This window comes from Pungitius pungitius, chromosome 2 (assembly GCF_949316345.1).
Source record: "Pungitius pungitius chromosome 2, fPunPun2.1, whole genome shotgun sequence".
NCBI classification, from domain to species: Eukaryota; Metazoa; Chordata; class Actinopteri; order Perciformes; family Gasterosteidae; genus Pungitius; species Pungitius pungitius.
This window is the reverse complement of record NC_084901.1, coordinates 33022058-33039491: the sequence shown is the minus strand read 5'-3', so window position 1 is coordinate 33039491 and position 17434 is coordinate 33022058. Positions and strand designations below refer to the sequence as shown.

General features: G+C 44.4%; 3 protein-coding genes across 3 annotated transcripts; 1 reads left to right on the top strand and 2 right to left on the bottom strand.

Annotated features, from left to right (window-relative positions):
* Positions 1–305: 305 nt before the first annotated feature.
* Positions 306–4277, bottom strand: si:ch211-153b23.4 (uncharacterized protein LOC335392 homolog). The gene is given in 9 exon segments (XM_037462498.2): positions 306–799; positions 895–1017; positions 1098–1187; positions 1279–1391; positions 1477–1625; positions 1712–1811; positions 1905–3581; positions 3689–3802; positions 4189–4277. Coding segments are annotated over 9 exon segments (2607 nt in total). The 5' UTR covers positions 4241–4277; the 3' UTR covers positions 306–610.
* Positions 4278–4860: 583 nt separating this feature from the next.
* Positions 4861–6481, top strand: si:ch211-153b23.5 (uncharacterized protein LOC321177 homolog). The gene is made up of 5 exons (XM_037462499.2): positions 4861–4954; positions 5308–5420; positions 5563–5734; positions 5846–6047; positions 6149–6481. Exons 2-5 carry the CDS (start codon positions 5313–5315, stop codon positions 6339–6341), a joined length of 675 nt encoding a protein of 224 aa, XP_037318396.2. The 5' UTR covers positions 4861–4954; positions 5308–5312; the 3' UTR covers positions 6342–6481.
* A 767-nt stretch (positions 6482–7248) lies between these two features.
* si:ch211-153b23.7 (uncharacterized) lies at positions 7249–14392 on the bottom strand. The gene is made up of 7 exons (XM_037462601.2): positions 11864–14392; positions 9408–9561; positions 8891–9034; positions 8634–8762; positions 8315–8557; positions 7940–8065; positions 7249–7843 (listed from the first exon to the last, which is right to left on the bottom strand). The coding sequence occupies exons 1-7, from the start codon at positions 11998–12000 to the stop codon at positions 7616–7618; spliced, it is 1161 nt and encodes a 386-aa protein (XP_037318498.2). The 5' UTR covers positions 12001–14392; the 3' UTR covers positions 7249–7615.
* Between the last annotated feature and the right edge of the window lie 3042 nt (positions 14393–17434).

Genomic DNA, 17434 nt, shown 5'->3' with positions numbered 1-17434 from the left:
AGGGTTCGGGTTATTTACGGCAAACCCATGATCACGAAGATCATCATTTAACGTTACATAGAATTTGAACGAGGAAGAGGGTCCATGTCGCTAAATACCCAACTGAGAACTCTGATTTGTGTCATCTGCACCGCAGAGAAAACCAATAGCGTCGGAATGTAAATGTTTATACTTCTCATCAAACCACAATCAAATTCAGTCAATGCGGATACTTCTATAATAAATTATAGAATACATTGAGAGTCGGTAATGTATTAAAATAGTAATTTGTTAATATTTACAGCTGCTTTTGGAAATCATTGAATGTTTATTTGAACATGAAAAAGTAAAAAGTAGAACACTCATTCATATAAGACACTAGTGTTAAAGTTATAAAAAGGACAAATCAAAGTCAACATGCTGTTAAAGTGATTAGAGGCTTTGTGAAAATTGTAGAAGTCATCAATATCCAAGATTTTAAATAACAAGAACACAGTAAAAATAAATGTATTCACGATGAAACAGATTGTGCCTGTGCACAGAAACCTCCTTAAACAACAGTGAGGCACTAATTCACTTATATCTGTTGTTTATCCAAATTTTAGTTACATTTGAAAGCAGTGTATTGATATTATGACCGGTTTCCTAGGTCTGGACCTTGTTCCAGTTCCACGTAGTTTTCACTCCCTGACTCGACGGAGTCATCTTCTCTTGAACTTGCGTCTCTTTGTGTATCTGACTGATGCAGATCATTTTCAAAAGCAGGATTTATCTGCCCACCTATGTGTCGCTTCTGAACATCCTCAAAGATCTGAAGAACCTTCATTAGCACAAAAACAAAAAGGCAGCAGGTATGAGCATAATCATTCACTGAACTGAAACAGTTCGCAGGATGAATAGAACATGGAGCGTTACCTTCGATTTAGGAATGAGACCCACTCTGAAGAAACCTATATGCCCCGTTTCAATCTTGGTGCAGTCAACCACAGTAGATGCAATATTCTCAGGGGAGGGTCCGTCACATAACACTCCATCCACCTAACAGAGCAAAAAGACACAAAGTTTGCTGCAAAGAACAGTGCCTCCAGTATTCATTTACACTGAAATAGTGTCCTCACCTTCTTTCCCAGCTTGGCAAAAACTTGGTTGTGGTGAGTTGTGTCTGCCTCACCTGATGGGTTGGCTGAGGTTACAGCAATAGGGCCCACCTGCACGAAATAAAGTTTCAACTTATTCATGAACCTGACGAGTAGCTTCATTCACTTCGACACCTTAAGTATTTCATTCCACAGCCCTTACCATATTAATGAGATGTGTGGCCACAGCACAGTCTGGGTATCTGATTGCAATACTTTGTGGAGTGCCGATGTGTTTGGCAGCATCTCCTAAACCAAAGGTGTCCATCCATGGGCCTGTGAAAGCCAATAGGAGACTTAAAACCCCCCCCATCATGGAAAATAAAGCTGTACAGATATGCATCCTTAAACGCAAACCTACCTCTGGGTATAACCATGCTGATGGAGGAGGGCCACGCGGCCTCCATGAAGTCAAGGAGCAGAGGGCTCAGCAGATGTCGCACTGGCTCCAGCTGTTTGATGGAGGAGATCCACATGGACATTGGGCGGTCCTGCGCCTGCTTCTTCACCCTGTACTCAAGCACAACCATGAGAGAGTCCGGTCATCGAATCAGAAGAACGCAGACGATTGCACTCGCATGAAAATGTACGCTCACTTGAATGCTTTGATGACCGCGTCTGGCCTGTTGCAGGCCGCAACCAGCACATAGACAGTGTCAGTAGGCATACCACATATGCCACCATTTTTCATAATTTCTGCAGGTGAAAGAAAACAAACAAACAATAACTCATCAAGTACAGCTGTGCATTTTCAAAAATCATTTAAAACATTTTTTTTTATAAACTCACCAGCAATCTGCTGGACGGACGTTGCCTTGCGGCCGGGTACATGTGGACAGATTTCCGTGCCTCCCCCAACCCCACTCAGCTTGACGAGAGGTTTTCCCAGCGGTATCTGCGGTGACTCGAAGGTGCCGTTAAAAATGTGCGCCAGGAAACTGTAAAAACTGACCAGCCCAAAGATGATTGTGACGCATATGTCGTAACCATAAGGAAGTGCACCGACTGCGTCCAACAGGAAGCTAATGAGGATGAGCTGGAAGGTGAGGGCGTAAACAAACCAAGTGACACTTAGAAACAACGCTGCAGCGGTCACTAGACAATTAAACAGCATGAAGCTGATGATCCCGACGGCCACGTGAAAGCTTCGGGTTTCACCGTAAAAGCCGCCGTATCGCGTCAAACCCCAAACTGTCCACATCATCCCATACACGATGAAAACCGTGCTCTCAAAAGTTTTACCTCACGCAAAAGCTACTGAACCACAGAGGAGCTGAAGGGCTCCTCCAGCAATCACTACCCAGGGCAGGACCAGCACAGACAGAGGATGCAGGTCATCAACTCTGGCAGTTACTGCAAAAGCAGCCAGCACATTGCAGGCGTGGCCCAACACCTCTGCATCAGCATACTTGGAGTAACCCAGGTGAGGTACATGTAGATCTTTATCATTGGCCCTTAGAGTAAATTTCGGGATCCTGGTCACTAAAGCCTTGAAATATCCCCGCCCTGTAGGAATCATTGTCGCGGAAACCATATTGAACGTGGTAATGAAAAGCAGGCCGGCAGAGAAGACAAATATCGCTCCCTGAACCCCTTGGGTGCCTCCTTGGGAGAAACCCTGAGGCTGGGCTGCGATCGCGATACAATAAGCTGTAAAGAACAGCGGGTAGAGCCCCTCCAGCAAACTCTTTTGACAAAGGAATAGAGCCAGGATGAAGAAAAGGACAGAGAAGACAACGGGAAAGGGAACAGGGGAGAACGGCTCGACGAAGGGGGATAAGAGAGCGCTGTAGCCCTCTGCGAATTTCAACAGAGCAGCGAAGCCGTAAAAGGTGGCAGCCAGTGTGTCCATGGCGCGGTAGAGGAGGACACACATGCCAAGCTGAAAGACCCCCGCTGTCCACAGCCAGGGGACGTGACCGGTTGAAAGCTGGGTGACCACGCCCAACAGAGGACAGGCCAAGACAGAGGCGGAAAGCAAGTTCATCACCAGACACACGGACACTGCATCATCACCACCCCCCCGGCTCTGCTCGGTCTTCAGGTGGGCTATTTTCCTCGAGCCCGTTCCAGGTAGCTCCATTTTACCACGAGTGATGCTGTACAGCAGACGTCCAGAACCAAAGTAAACACCCACCAGACAGACCAGAAGGTAGCTTGCAGCCATTGCAGACTGACCAAAACCCGGAGCTGCCAAACCGGCGATTTGATGGGCACTTGCCAAACTTATGCCGACTGCTAAGAGAAACAGAACCGCTTTCTTTGCTATAACGGCTACAAAGCCTATAATTAGCAGCGCTAAGGTGAATGCTGCCAGGCCAGGGACCAGAGCGGATCGAAGCTCTGCGCGCTGCAGCACCGCCTGCCCCACCAGGATGTACACCAGACCAGAGCCAAACCACAGGGCAGAGACAGTCAGACACAGAGACGAAAAGAGCTGGGCGTGGGACAGACTGCGAAAGACACCTGAGAAACAGGGGGAAGCACAGGAGACCATTATGAGTTTTACAAATACCAACAACGACACAAAATGAATGAATTAAATCTTGCAGTAAGCATTCATCAAATCCAACCGGCATAAACTAAGAGGATCGCAATGACTAGGAGCAAAATCCCCAGTGCTGTATGGGGGATGAATTCGTTCTCAGGGGAGCTGGCATAGCTGTTGACCAAAAGCAGGAGGGAACCTGTCAGTCAGAAGGAAAAACATACAAAGAGAACCATATTGAGTTTTTTAATGTAAAATTTGATGAAGGGTCAAATATTATCATGCCCCCCCCCTCTACAGAGGAGCTTATTTTAAGCATATTATTAGACAACTATTTGGTATGAGTGGTGGATTTTGTAAAACAGGTTTCAGTTTCTCGTGCTTAAAACGTCAACTTGTAAGCAAGAACAACTTTATTTTTTAATCACACAACATATTCAATGACATTGGAGGATTCATAATAATCATACATTAGTGTTTGGATACATATTTTAGGTTTAAAAAAAAGTAACAAGTACACTTTGATATTTAAAAAAAAAAAAAAAAAACAAGAGCCGTAAAGTCACTATGCAAGTCAAAGCTTACCGCCAGCGATTCCCAGTATGCCTATGGACCCATGCAGTGCGTGTTGAGCCATAGTCGGAACTGAGTCCGCAGCACGTGACGCGGAAAACTTTATAGTCCTCGGCGGCGTGTGGCGTCGGCGGCGCGCACGGAGCCACGCCCACTTACCTCACTCCGACAAGGAATGCGGCTTAAAGGGAAAACCCGAGACGCGTCCGACCGGAGGGATGAGAGCCGATACCCTACATCACCCCGATAATGGAGCGAGTTTCTCCTGAGAACCTCGTCGTCATGAGTCGTTATGCTGTCGCGAATACTCCTGTACTGTGGGGCTGGCGTGTCTTAATCTTAATAAAGGCTAAATAGCAACATTGTTTATGTGCATACTATGTTCATAATCCAAATGGGAGTATTTCCACATGAATCTTTTCCCTCCAATTGTGCATCGTAAAATGCAGATAAGCATCTCAGTGAGTATTATCTCATGTAATACTCAAATATATCATCACATATATCATATCATTTTATGTATTTACACATGTTGTTCATTAAATACCAAATTACAGAGAGCAATGATTCAGCAATCATTCAGTCATGACAAGAGCAATGATTCAGCATTTTTTCCTCCAACGCCACCCAACAGGTGTTACCTTTAAGCAGGTTGTGGGCGGAGCCAGAGGAGAGGGGCTGGCAGGACTATAAAGCGTCTGCTTCCGACCTCATCCAGCACACCTCAGCTGAAGAGCATTACTACCGGCAGCAGAGGCACCCGCTTCAGAAAGACAAGGTAAGAGCTGGCGGTACTAGCGTCACTTGTATCATCTTAACACAATGGATGCTTTCTCCAGACATACAGCTGACTACAGTTAACTAGCAAATGTGTTGATTTCAGGTAGCATTGTATTAAGTGCTGAGAAGCATTGAAAAATGCATGAGGAGAATAGAAAAAACGCCTGTGTATTCTTTTCATAGTAATGTTTATTTATTTTTTATTCAAGATGCATACTCTAATCTTCCTGTAACTGTTTAGATATCAACCCTGTTTTCTTGCAGCAATAGTCACTCCTCCCCCCTGACTCCTATGTGTTGCAGGAGCATGTCAAATGAGCATGTCTTACTATTATTTTTATTTTTTTATAGAAGCCATGTCAAAGAGCGTTGCAGTTATTCTCTCGGGTTGCGGAGTCTACGATGGCACAGAGATCCACGAGGCCTCTGCTGTCCTCGTGCATCTGAGTCGAGCTGGAGCCAAAGTAAGAAAAGATCAGCCTTTACTTCTTGCCTTTATTTTGTCATTCAGTCCTATTAAGATATAAACCGCCTCACCTCTAAGACTGTGCCCCTTGTCTTTAGCTACACAGGCTTAGTAAATAAGTTTGACACGCTTCATTTCAGGTGAAGATGTTCGCTCCGAATTCCGCTCAGATGCATGTTGTAAATCATTGTGAGGGTAAACCTACCGAGGAGGAAAGAAACATCCTGCAGGAGAGCGCCCGCATCGCCAGGGGCGACGTGGCCGATCTGGCCAAGTTGGATGTGTCTGCATTTGATGCCGTCATCATCCCAGGTTCGGCTGACCCCGCCATTGATAATTCCATTGATTCAAATATTTGTTCTCATCTTTTACATAAAAACAAATGGCAATGCTCTTAATGAATCCTGTGTGCTCGAATTTTAGGGGGCTTTGGCGTGGCGAAGAACCTGAGTGACTGGGCAGTGAAGAACAAGGAGTTCACCGTCCAGCCTCAGTTGGAGAAGATCATCAAGGCCTTCCATAAAGCCGGCAAGCCGCTGGGCATGTGCTGCATCGCCTCCGTCCTCGCTGCCAAAATCCTGCCTGGCTGCGAGCTCACTGTGGGAGCGGACAAAGAGAGCGACATGTGTGTGATAAGCAGTTTTCGTGTAATTGGTGTCCGTGGTATGGATGCACAGTTTTTTTTTTTTTTTTTTTTTTAAACTTTCCCTCTCTTCTCGCCGTCAGGTGGCCGTACGCTCAGACGGCGTGCGCCATGAAGGAGATGGGCTGCAAACACGTCAACACGGACGTGGAGAAGGCGCACGTTGATGTCAAAAATAAACTGGTCACTACCTCCGCGTTCATGTGCAAAGCTCCCGTTCATCACGTTTTTGATGGCATTGGAGTCATGGTTAACGAGACCCTGAAACTGGCTTAAGTCTCCCATGATGTACTGATGTTTGTATTCACTGCGACTAATTAATGTGTCTGCGCACCCATGTTTAACATGATCTTGTGAGACAATTGTTCTAATGTATTGTCAATGTGTGTGTTTTCAATAAACTACAAAAGAAAATTGCTAAATTGTAATCATTTCTACGTTATTTATACATATGGAGGGACCAGAAGTCCACATTTATTTCCAAAACCGTCCAGGCGATCTTCCAAGATGATGACTTAAGTGGATTTACATTTCTTTTGCCTGTCTAATAGTGATCCTAAAATGGCAACAATACACTTAGAAATTAAGGGTAGCATCTTATATTGACCCCCTTCTTATACAAAGGTTTTGTACAGTGCCTTACTCACCTACATTTGGATTTCTTTAGGAGGAAAGGAGAAAGATAGTTAGCAACATACATGTGACCCCATGTGTGAGGACGCAGATCTTTATCTGTGTGGGGACAAAAAAGTTTGAACTTATGTCACAGTGACTAGGAAAATGTGACACCTCTCAGGTTACGTACTGGTTCATTTAGTGTCCTTTCTGCTCATGATGTCATTTAAACACATGAAAATTGAACAATAGATCGCTTGTGAAAGACTTGCTTCATACAATTGTCTCTATGTTGTACTTGAACACCAAAGTCTGGTTATGGAATTTTTTATGACATTTTCGGAAGGGAAAGCCCAGAATTTATAATTCATCTTTTGCTACATACGACCACACAACAAATATTGCCTTTGTTGTTGGATCGTATGTGGCAATAGTTTCAGTTGAGATCAGTGCTTCCTTGTCAAGGCTGTTTGTGATTTGTTGAGGCAAGTCATTTGAGAAGCAATTATTTTGATGGACTTCCAAGTAGTGTACGACATAAGGAATATATAATTAAAGTGGTGGTGGAAATAATCCGTAAATCCTCCATTCACACAGAGGTTAGAGCAGTAACAAACCACTATTATTTTTAAGTTTTGTCCGTGTTTGATAGTCATCAAAGTCAGAGAAAAAAAACACATGAGAAAGTATTAGAAATTGTTATATTAAAATATTTATGTTAAATATATTTTTGATCTACAGGTAGTAAAATTGACAGATGTTTTGTATTACAGTGGGAACAAAGTGAACCAAGTTTTTCTTATGAAGAATAGAATGCAGAACCCCTAAAAGGACAAAAAATTCATTTGACCTTAGATTTTCTCTTGTTATTCCTGCTATTTCCATAAACAAAAACGAGGGCAAAGTTTCGACATCGTTGAGTTCATGTGCGTCCCTCAGTCGGAGTCTTTGTCCCTGTTTGGGTGCTTTGGGCAGAGTGGATGGTGCTGTTTCCTTTTCTCTCCACTTTGTGTCCTCTTGTCTCCCCCTGGTGGCTGCTGCTCATTATTGCAGCGATGGATGAGTTCAGGGTCCTTGTGTGGAGGCGTTTTCTTCATCAACAGCCGCTGCAACACCTGTTTGTCCGACCGCTCCCGGCGGAAGTCGTCCTCGTAGACCTTGAGCTGCAGGAAGGCCATAACCGGTACAATACAATCATTAAAAAAAAACTCAAGAAATTCAGTGACCATTTTTAAAAACGTGTACTGTAAAACCACCACCTGCTCTTGCAGTAGTGCCACCTGTTGGCGCTTCTCCTCCCTCTTCTTCCTCAGCCTCCGGTTCTCCTGAAGCGTGTTTTTGTGGTCGCTGTGCTCTGTCTGATATTCTGCTTCATACATCTGGATCTGCCGTCACAAGTCATCCACATGGCAGAGATCCAATGTCAAAGACACATCTTTTGATATGCAGACTCTTGTTGTTTTTCCTGCGAGAAACCGCACCACGCCACCACTTGGGGGTGCACTTGACCCTCTAATTCAGGTCTAAGCATTCAGCGAATCTTTCCCTGGCAACAGTGAGCCGACTTCAGTTTTGCTCTCATCACATCAGAAACAGAAGAATCGTTTGATGCCGTGGTGAAAAGAGCATCCTACCTGACATTGCAGTGCCTCAAGCTGCTGTTTGAGATCCCGCACTTCTTGCCGTGAGTCTCCCAGTGTCCCCAGTGGGATACTTCTACTTTGGCTTTGTGTCTGCGGCCCTGTCTCTAGGCTGGAAGAAGCTGGGAAAAGGGAAGGGGAGGGGTTGTATCCGGAGCCGTGGGCGGGAGGCAGGTCAGGACCTACCGGAGGATTAGTGGAGGGCTCAGTTACTTCAGTCACTGAACCAAAACTGCCCTGGAGTTAAGACATAAGAAAAATGATTAACACGTCTTTACACATGAAATAATTTCCCACTGACAGGCACAATTACCTGTTTGTCAAGTATGCGGTCTCTGTCTGGGTGGTGCCGCCTGCTTTCCATCAATCTGATGTATTGACACAGCTCCTGGTTCTTCTTCAGCTCCTGCATCAACTCCTGCTCGTAGTACTCCTTTGCACTCTGCAATCCCCAACACAGCAGCACACAAAACACCTCTATTAGCCTCCATCGCCAAACGCCTCCAAAGCCGTAACTCAACGCTGAGCCCTTGCACCCATCGAGCTTTTGGAGTACTGCTGCGTGTTTACCTGCTGGTGCTCGACCCGGAGCAGCAGTCTGCTGTTGAGCTGCTTGACGGCGGCGTTCTCCAGCTCCAGCTCCTCCAACCTGTGCTGGAGACCCAGCGTGGCGTTCCGGTACACGTGGTCCCAGTCCGCATTCAGCTTCATCAGCTGTAACACACCATCATCATCATCATCATCATCATCATCATCATCATCATCATCGTCATCATCAGCGCCTTGGCCTCCACAGCAGCCAACAACAGCAGCAGTCATTTCCAACACGGGCATCAGGAAGTCGATTAAGGTCACACTTCAGTTTACATCAGTTCTTCATTTCCCTCTTTCTCTTTTTATTAAGCAGCACTTGATTACAATCAAGAAGGTAAGTGTAAGGATGATTCTTCACGGATTGACAGCAGTTTTCACACAACGCCCACCATCCTCCTCCTGGTTTTCAGAGAGGACTCAGTGTAATCGGCAACATCAGCAATACATATGTGGTCTTGAAGAGAATCTGCACGGGTCCAGGGTGCCGTTGTACCTCTTTGTTGACTCGGCGGAGCTCGGTGTTCTTGTTGAGCAGCAGCAGCTTCTCCTGGTCAGTGGAGGTAACTGTCATGCTCTCAGTGATCAGAGTGACCGGCTCCTCAGCGGACAGCAGCCTGCCGCCGGCCGCGGGACTCGCGTCTCCTGCCCTGGATCAAGCGCCGACACACAGAGACAACCATCCATCAATAAAGTCACGATGATGATGATGATGAACATTCGAAGAAGATTCCCATTAATAAGCAAACACATGTGTGCGCACAAAAAGAACCCCAGAGTACTTTTGAACACCCACTCGCGCAGAGTGCACTTACAGGGAATTGAATCGGAGCGATTATGCACACCCACGCACAGGCATGCGTGCAGTCACATGGTGCACTCAAGAAGCACACGCGCAACACCGACCAATCGGGAAATATGTGAGATTACTGTTAGATGTCTTTGCATATTTATAGTCCTGAAACAAATATGGGGGATGACCTCTGAAAGATGTTGACTATCTGCTGTTTGACTATTTGCAAAGATTAACAGTCAAACTAGTTTCCTTTCCAGCAGCCCTGCTCTGAGAGGCGATGTAGATATTATAAGCCCCGGGGGGGGGGGGGGGGGGGTCTGTCTGCTACGGACGAACGCACAACTGTGAATGTAGCCCCCAGGGCTCCTTCACACAAAGAAGGACCCATGTGACCTCAGAGAGTTCAGTACTACAAAGAATCACAACCGGCAAAGACCCACCATCCGCTTCAAGCTTAAACTACATCGCACACGTGCACTTTCCACCGCTAGGCCACAATGTCCTGCTACGTGACACCCGCTGTTGCACAAGTTTCGAGAGATGTTTTATTGAAGGAAGTAAAAATGGGAAGATGCTGGTATTTTGCATGAATGTTATTTTTCGAGTTATGTATTCTTGAAAAGACAGATTTCTCAGTTTACAATCAACAAGGTATCACAAATCACGTGTGAGAGGGCAGTTTAAACTTTGCTGAGGTTAGGTGCGTGTAGTCATTACACAGTGCGAGTCTGAGGATCCAGTTCTAACCTGAAGTTAAAATGAAGATTAAAGTAGGTAATTACAATTCAGAAGCAAACCATGCTGCTTTTGGGAGAGATCGCCTTGCTGAGATCTCATGGACTGGACTTGTTGGTTTGGGTTGACCAACCTGCTGCGTTCTGCCAAAGGTCAAAGTAACCTCACTTTATGGGTAAAGCACAAGATGCCAATAATAAAATAAAATGTGTTGTATTTTGCTGTAGAACAACTGGGAAAGGCTTTGTTGATGCTGCACGTGTCCCTGAAGAAGAAGAAGAAGAAGAAGAAGACGCGATATAATTTGTGGTTAGTCCTCTGCGTGGACGTGTGCGCATGGTCAGAATGTTGGAAAGCAGCGTCATACTTAGGGGCTTTTGCCGTAAAAGCCCCTGGACAATGTCACAATGGCGTTTTGGTCAGAACAAGGGGATTCTTCCTCAAATGAGGACTCTAAAAAGAGATGATTTAAAAAGAGATGATACCCCTGTGATATGCCCTTCAAATGACGTGTCCTTTTAAGACATTTCCATCCGTATGAATCCTCAGATACTCTCATCGGATAATTTAAAAAGTACTTAATCGAAAAGTTAACTTGTGCAGTTTGGGAAGTGTAGGATGGAGTCAGAAGCTGAAATGAAACCCATAAAATCGTGGCCAGTACGAGTACAAAATGCTAACATAACCATGTCCAGCAAGCCAGCTCTGTGTATTCAACCATCCTAGTGGGACCACACCACTGATCCACCGCCTTTTCTCTTTCAGCTTCACTGACAGCCGATACACACTGTGTGTGCGACCCAGTTTCACAAAGTTTTCTATTGTATCACGCCATGGAAGGACACCAATATTCCACTGCTTCCAGCAGCAAAATGATAATTCACTTTCATGGCACATGATACAGAGAGAGATATCATCTTTCCTTTTAGCTGGTGGCTAAACTGAGAAATCTCACTGTTGAGATGTCTCTGGGTGTGACGGCACGATGGCCCCTTACAGAGGAGAGAAGTGGGAAGTTTCACTATTTCAAAATGGTTGTTTTAAGGCACACATATAATTTGTTTTAGACATTAGGAGGCATGAGAGGAGAGATAAGGATACACGGAGCTAGTTTTCCGGTTTATGACGTCATGGGAAACTCCACAGTCACTCTTAATTCCTCCTCTCATTGAACTCATGAAATAAAATGCATCCATTTAAGTTCCTGTTTCTAGAATGTAACACATTAGAAAGAATAGCCAGATCACACAAGCGTGATTAGTGTATCTGTAAAATACCACACTGTAACACAACCGTATACGTGTCTGTAGTGTGTGATGCTTAACATCTGTTCACACTCACTCAGCGAGATGTTGATGACTAGGTTAGTGGATTTGTTGTGTTATATTGTTATAGCTGGTAGTGTGGTGTGGCACGCGTACCATAATTCTTCAGTTGGTGTGTGATCCCGATGACTCTGAGGGAGCCTGCTGTCCTTCTTGGGTGGGTTACCCCCCTGTGTTCCCGTTGCTCCCGATAACGATGAAAAAGACAACAAAGACGACACATGTCCATCCATGATCGTTAAAATGCTAACAATTGGAAAGTAGGAAATGACAACGCTGCTCTAGACACGGGCTAAAGTTTGTCTGCCGAGGATGAAGTGGGAAGTAAACAGTGTTGCTTTGGATTTATACGTAGCAAAAAGGGGAAGTGGCTGAGACCTTTAGCCCCATGATGCAAAATGAGTTAGAACAGGAAGTGACTGCCACAACTGTTTCAGCTGGTCTGAAGGAAAGCTTGTCCCGCTGTGCTCAAATGCAAAGACTGCACACACAGCACAGTGAATAAATGTACGTATCGTGCTCTGATTGTTCGCTATTTGTGAGGTTTGGACAGTTGATGTGTCGAGTGTTAGTAAGGAGACTGTGGCCCGTTAGCCAAGCTGTTGTCTTGTGTCTTTAAATGAGCAATCGAAGAAAGAGCTAATAGCAGGGCAGCTGCATAGATATGCATAATTGCAGAACATGTAATTGATAATAATAGTGTCACATACATTTATTCATGACAAATAATAATGGGGTCAGCATTCACTAGTCTGCTCATTATTGGTATTAAGGAAAGTGGGCTGCATCAGGTTAATTAGGAAATCCCATGTTCATCCAAGGGGTAATCAAGTATATTAAAAGCATTTTGTAATTATATTCAAATTACGGAGGGTAAGCTGTCTTTTGTTAATGCTAAGGAAATTGATTTGCCACACATTCATTGTCTGCTGCACATTCTCCAACATTTAAGTCCAAGAGATTCGGGTCCATTTGAGAAATAAGATATAGGAGGAGATGCATTAAAGTGGCCCAGATGTAAATATCCTGCTCTACAGCTGATATAGTTTACAGTATGTTGCACGTTCAAAGGTTATAAGAAACTCTCTTTATCATTGAAACTTGTCACCAATTTTTCTGGAATCGGATAACAGAAAGAGCTCAGATATATACATACTTCAAAACATGTAATGAATGGAGAAATCATTGAATGGATCATTTAATGTGGGTTGGGAAAATGTTGACTTAAGTTGAAAAGGCTGTATAGATACTTAGTGACGTCAGGGTATGATTAGGTTTACATATGTGCTGTAGAATTTCACACAAACATACACAATCATAGTCATTTGTCTTAAAATAACTGGAAAATGTTACTACGAAGAGTTGAAATTGGAAATATAATTGGTGAATGAATTTAATTTAATTTAATGGTGGCTTGGACTTGTCTCGTCATGTGATGCAGAGTGAATGTTTGATTGAGTTCACTTCAGTGCGAACCGCCTGGTAATGGCAAACTTAATTGTTAGATCGTTAGGCAGTTTGCAGCTCGCACGGATTGTGTATGTCATATAAAGTATGTCAGCATGCCAGATTGAACGTCTGAATGACAGAGCTAACTCCTGATGTTTAATTACAAGTTCACCATCTCAGCACTTTAGCAGGCTACTATTTGCCAGTTGGCATTCAACAAAGTACAGCTCATTGGATTTAACGATAGTAAATAGATGGGGATCCTCAAAGTGATTCATCTCGAGGGGGGGGGGCAGCCTTTATAGCATTTAACAAATGTCATAGCAAACCATCCAATCGTATCAATTTGGACCAAATTAGACACACGGGAGAAGTTTACCTTCAGGGCTGTCTGACAGAACACTCCTCAGCTCACAAGTTTGTGGTTGTGGTTTGGGGTGAGTTGAAACCCGTCTGGCAGAAAGCCCCCCCGAGGCTTGGTGCCCAAAGGGGTGGACCGATGGACACCATTACCTAACATTCCTTTAATATGTCTTACCAACTGGTACTTTGATATGCAGTGTTAAACAAGTTAAACAACAACTATTCTAACCTATTTCTGGCCAAGGAACAATGGAGGAAATAATCAACGGATTTAGAGTCTTGTTATCTACTGTGGTATCGACGTTTCTGTCATTTTACCATCTGCTGCACCACCATGAGATGAGAGGGAGAGAGAGAGAGAAGTAACACCGTGTGTCAGTCGCTCCGACTGGCTCCGCTGGTCCCGATCACATGCCTGGGCCATCCATCATGGATGGCAGTCAGTATTGCTGTGCCAAGCAGAGGCCTTGCTGGGAGGCTCGATGAGGGAGTAGCGATGCGGTGCCTCTATTGACCCAAGCTTCTGTCACGTCAACGACAAATGGGCTGCCGCTCCATTGGGGGATGGATTTTTAGTCAAACAGAAGATTTCGGGGAGGAATAGAGAGGGTCCCGTGCAGGGAGGACGACCGAGAGGTGGATGGTTATTTTTCAACTGGATTGGACCAAATGGATTGCTTTAAGAACTCGGATTCTTTGCATGGCCACTTTAACCCAAACATTTGCTTCACCTGTTAAGACTCAAGATGCAAAAGCTTGATCAACTCGACAAGGGCCAATGACGGGTTCAGTGACTGAGTTCATCGCTGTGTGTCTTTACAAAGAGGCTGGCGTGTGTGTGTGTTGCACGGCAGTGGGTGACTGCGAGAGTAAAAATGGGGTCACAGCGTAACAATGCGTTAGGTGGTCCAAATGCGGTTTAGAATAAAGTGTTCTGCTCTGACTAAACTGCTCTGACTAATAAGTCAATAAAAGCCTTTTTTGCAAATCCATGCAAGAGAAATCACAAAGATTTATTTAGGTATTATTTATTTCCTACGCATGGCACACTATCACATTAATTTGATTTTAAACATACTCCAAAGAGGGAGGTATTGGCATGCAGACTGATGCAACTGAAGGCCACTTTAAATGCAGTCAATACTAGAAAAGGCTCTGTAATTAAGCATGGTCAAGGTTCAGCAGACATGTTTTGCGCTGGAAAAAAAAGAGAGGAATCTATAAGTGGAATGTTTCATAGGAAAATAGATGATATTGTGGCAACAGAGGAATACATACCTTTACATTGATATTGATCACAAGTGATTATGCAGCGCGTGACACATTTTAAGGTATTACTCAAAATAACATTCTCAACAAAGGTTGGTGCAAAGCCAGAGAGGAGATGTTAGATAAAGTTTAGAGTTCTTTTCCAGACGTGGATTTATAGTGAGAGCATCTGAAAAACCCTGTTTTACATCAAAGCGGGGCGGATTGAGCCCGGCAAATTTTTAATGTAACACTTGCTATTAATTTGGCCGGTAAATCCCTAATGCTCCCTATTCTTCACTAACTCAACTTTTAATTCCCCCATTAAGAATTAATATCACCCTGGACATGGCTCCTCAACTCACTGCATCAAAGTCCTGTTTTACTGTCGGATTTATAGTGTTGGGGAACAAATCTGGTCCACTTCAGTAGACCAGCCAGGTCCATCACTATCCCCTTGATCAGTCCTAAATGATATCTTTGTCCTATATGTATTCTTCCACACTCTTTCTCCTCTTCCTCCCATGCTTCCCTCTTTCTTTTGTCCTTTATTTCTTCAGCATGACAAAGAGACGAGTCAAACACTTTGCATATCTGGCCTATAGGCGTCTTATGACCCCTATTTATCTGGTCACACATCATAACAGGGGGTAAAAATGATAAAGTAGCAATGTGCTCTTCTGGCCTTTAAATTGTGAACCAAAATGAAAATCCCAGTACAGTTGGGGAACTACAAGGAGACTCAAGGATACTCTGACAGGACCCATTTACAAAAGCATCCCTCAACACATTAATCTTTTTCTGTGTGTGTGTTTGTGTGTATAGAATGAAGCTTGTACAGGCAGCACGGTGTGTGTTAGTGTGAGGGCACCGGGAGCTTGCAATATCACAGCAGGCTGCATTCGAAAGATTTCATTTCCAACTTCTCGCTGCTTCCTAATCGGTGGGCCTTTCTAGAGGTTAAGGGAAAAAGGCAAGTGTCGCAAAGCATCAAATTACCTCAAAGGATTTCAGAGTGAAAAAAAATCAAACACAAATACTCGTCTTTCGCTACCTCTTACCGGAATGACTGCAATATGTGGATCAATTACAATATTAGTAGCATATTCACAAAATCTTACTCCTCCCCACACGATCTTGTGCATACATCCTCCTCCAAGTTGGTCCTGGACACAGAAACCAGGTGATGATCAACCATGAACCACTGAACCAAGTATCAAACCTCACCTGCCCCCACTGGGCATGACAATAAAACCCTCCCATAGCCCTGCTGTAATGCTTCTGCAGAGTTCATCTGTCCAGTAGTGGTGTGAGGTTACAGTATTTGACATGTCGTATTTCCTGGCCAGCCCCTCATTAACTTACGTTTGCTCAGCCACATGAATTAATGTATTGAGCCGCACATACTTGCTGAGAAAACAGAAACTCCCAATACCATCATTTCAAAACAGTGTGTGGCCATTATGGGGCAGGAGTGAAATGAATTGGATCTCCGTAGCCTGTGAAATATGTGTTTGTGTGCTGCACGTTGCCTGGGTTAAATGCTTTGTGCATGTGTGGGAGAACGAGGTCTGCAGGGCTCTGGATCAGTCTGCCATAATCAAAAGGTACCTTTTCTAATCTTGCAAAGTTTGTGACCGATTATTTAAAAAATTGTAGCCCCCCCCAAAAAACACGTCGCTATAACCAAGATAGGTTTATTTTTTAGGACATGATGAAGGTCCATGATGAAGACATTCACAAACGTGCCACTGTGGTAAGGCCACTTCTGTACGACACCCGTTCAAAGAGACCAGAATGCAACACTTGTCAGTCAGTCGTGTGGTCAAGGCAATGTGAAAACAGCTATTTAGTATATTCAGTGGGAGGCTTGTCGCTTTGACAGGGAAAATGAGGTAATTACCCTGTGAGAAGCATACCTGCTTTGGGCCGGTAAATGTGTGTGAGGGCAATATCCAGACAGACATTAGACGGTAAATGTCTGCTGGTGCCTGCTTTTCATTTACTCAAAGCCAATATGGCTATTTATGTGTGTGCTGGGAAATGATAAATGTTGGTGTGCTGCCTAATAAATATGAAATCCCAGAATCATTAGCTAGATTAGATTGGGGGGAAAAGTGCATAATCAGCCCGGTGGATGCACCGTAGTCAGGGAGCCATCGATATTATTGCATCAGCTCACCCTCGCACGGACGGAGGGAGAGACGGTTAGAGACAGGGGGGGGGGGGGGGGGGGGGGAGAGAGAGCTTATTAATTCAGTAATAGACAGAGAGCAGCCCTAAGCAATTACAGAATGTAGCTGTCTAGTTAGCATTACAAATGGGAACAATACTGTCATGTATGTGGAGACTGTGGAGGAGGAAGCTGCAGCAGGACGAGTCGGTGTGGTGCAGTGGGCCCCCCCTCCGGCCCCCTGTCGATGTGTTTAATCACCCAAAGATATAGGGAAACAAGCGCTGCGTCAAATGTGAGGGATCCTAATTTTAAATAACAGCTCAGTCCTGACGGGGTCATCACACACGCATTAATAAAAATGTGAAATTACAAAGTTTCACAACCAACAACAATCTTAGTTTTTTTAGGGTTGGAAGCTCATCAGCAAATCA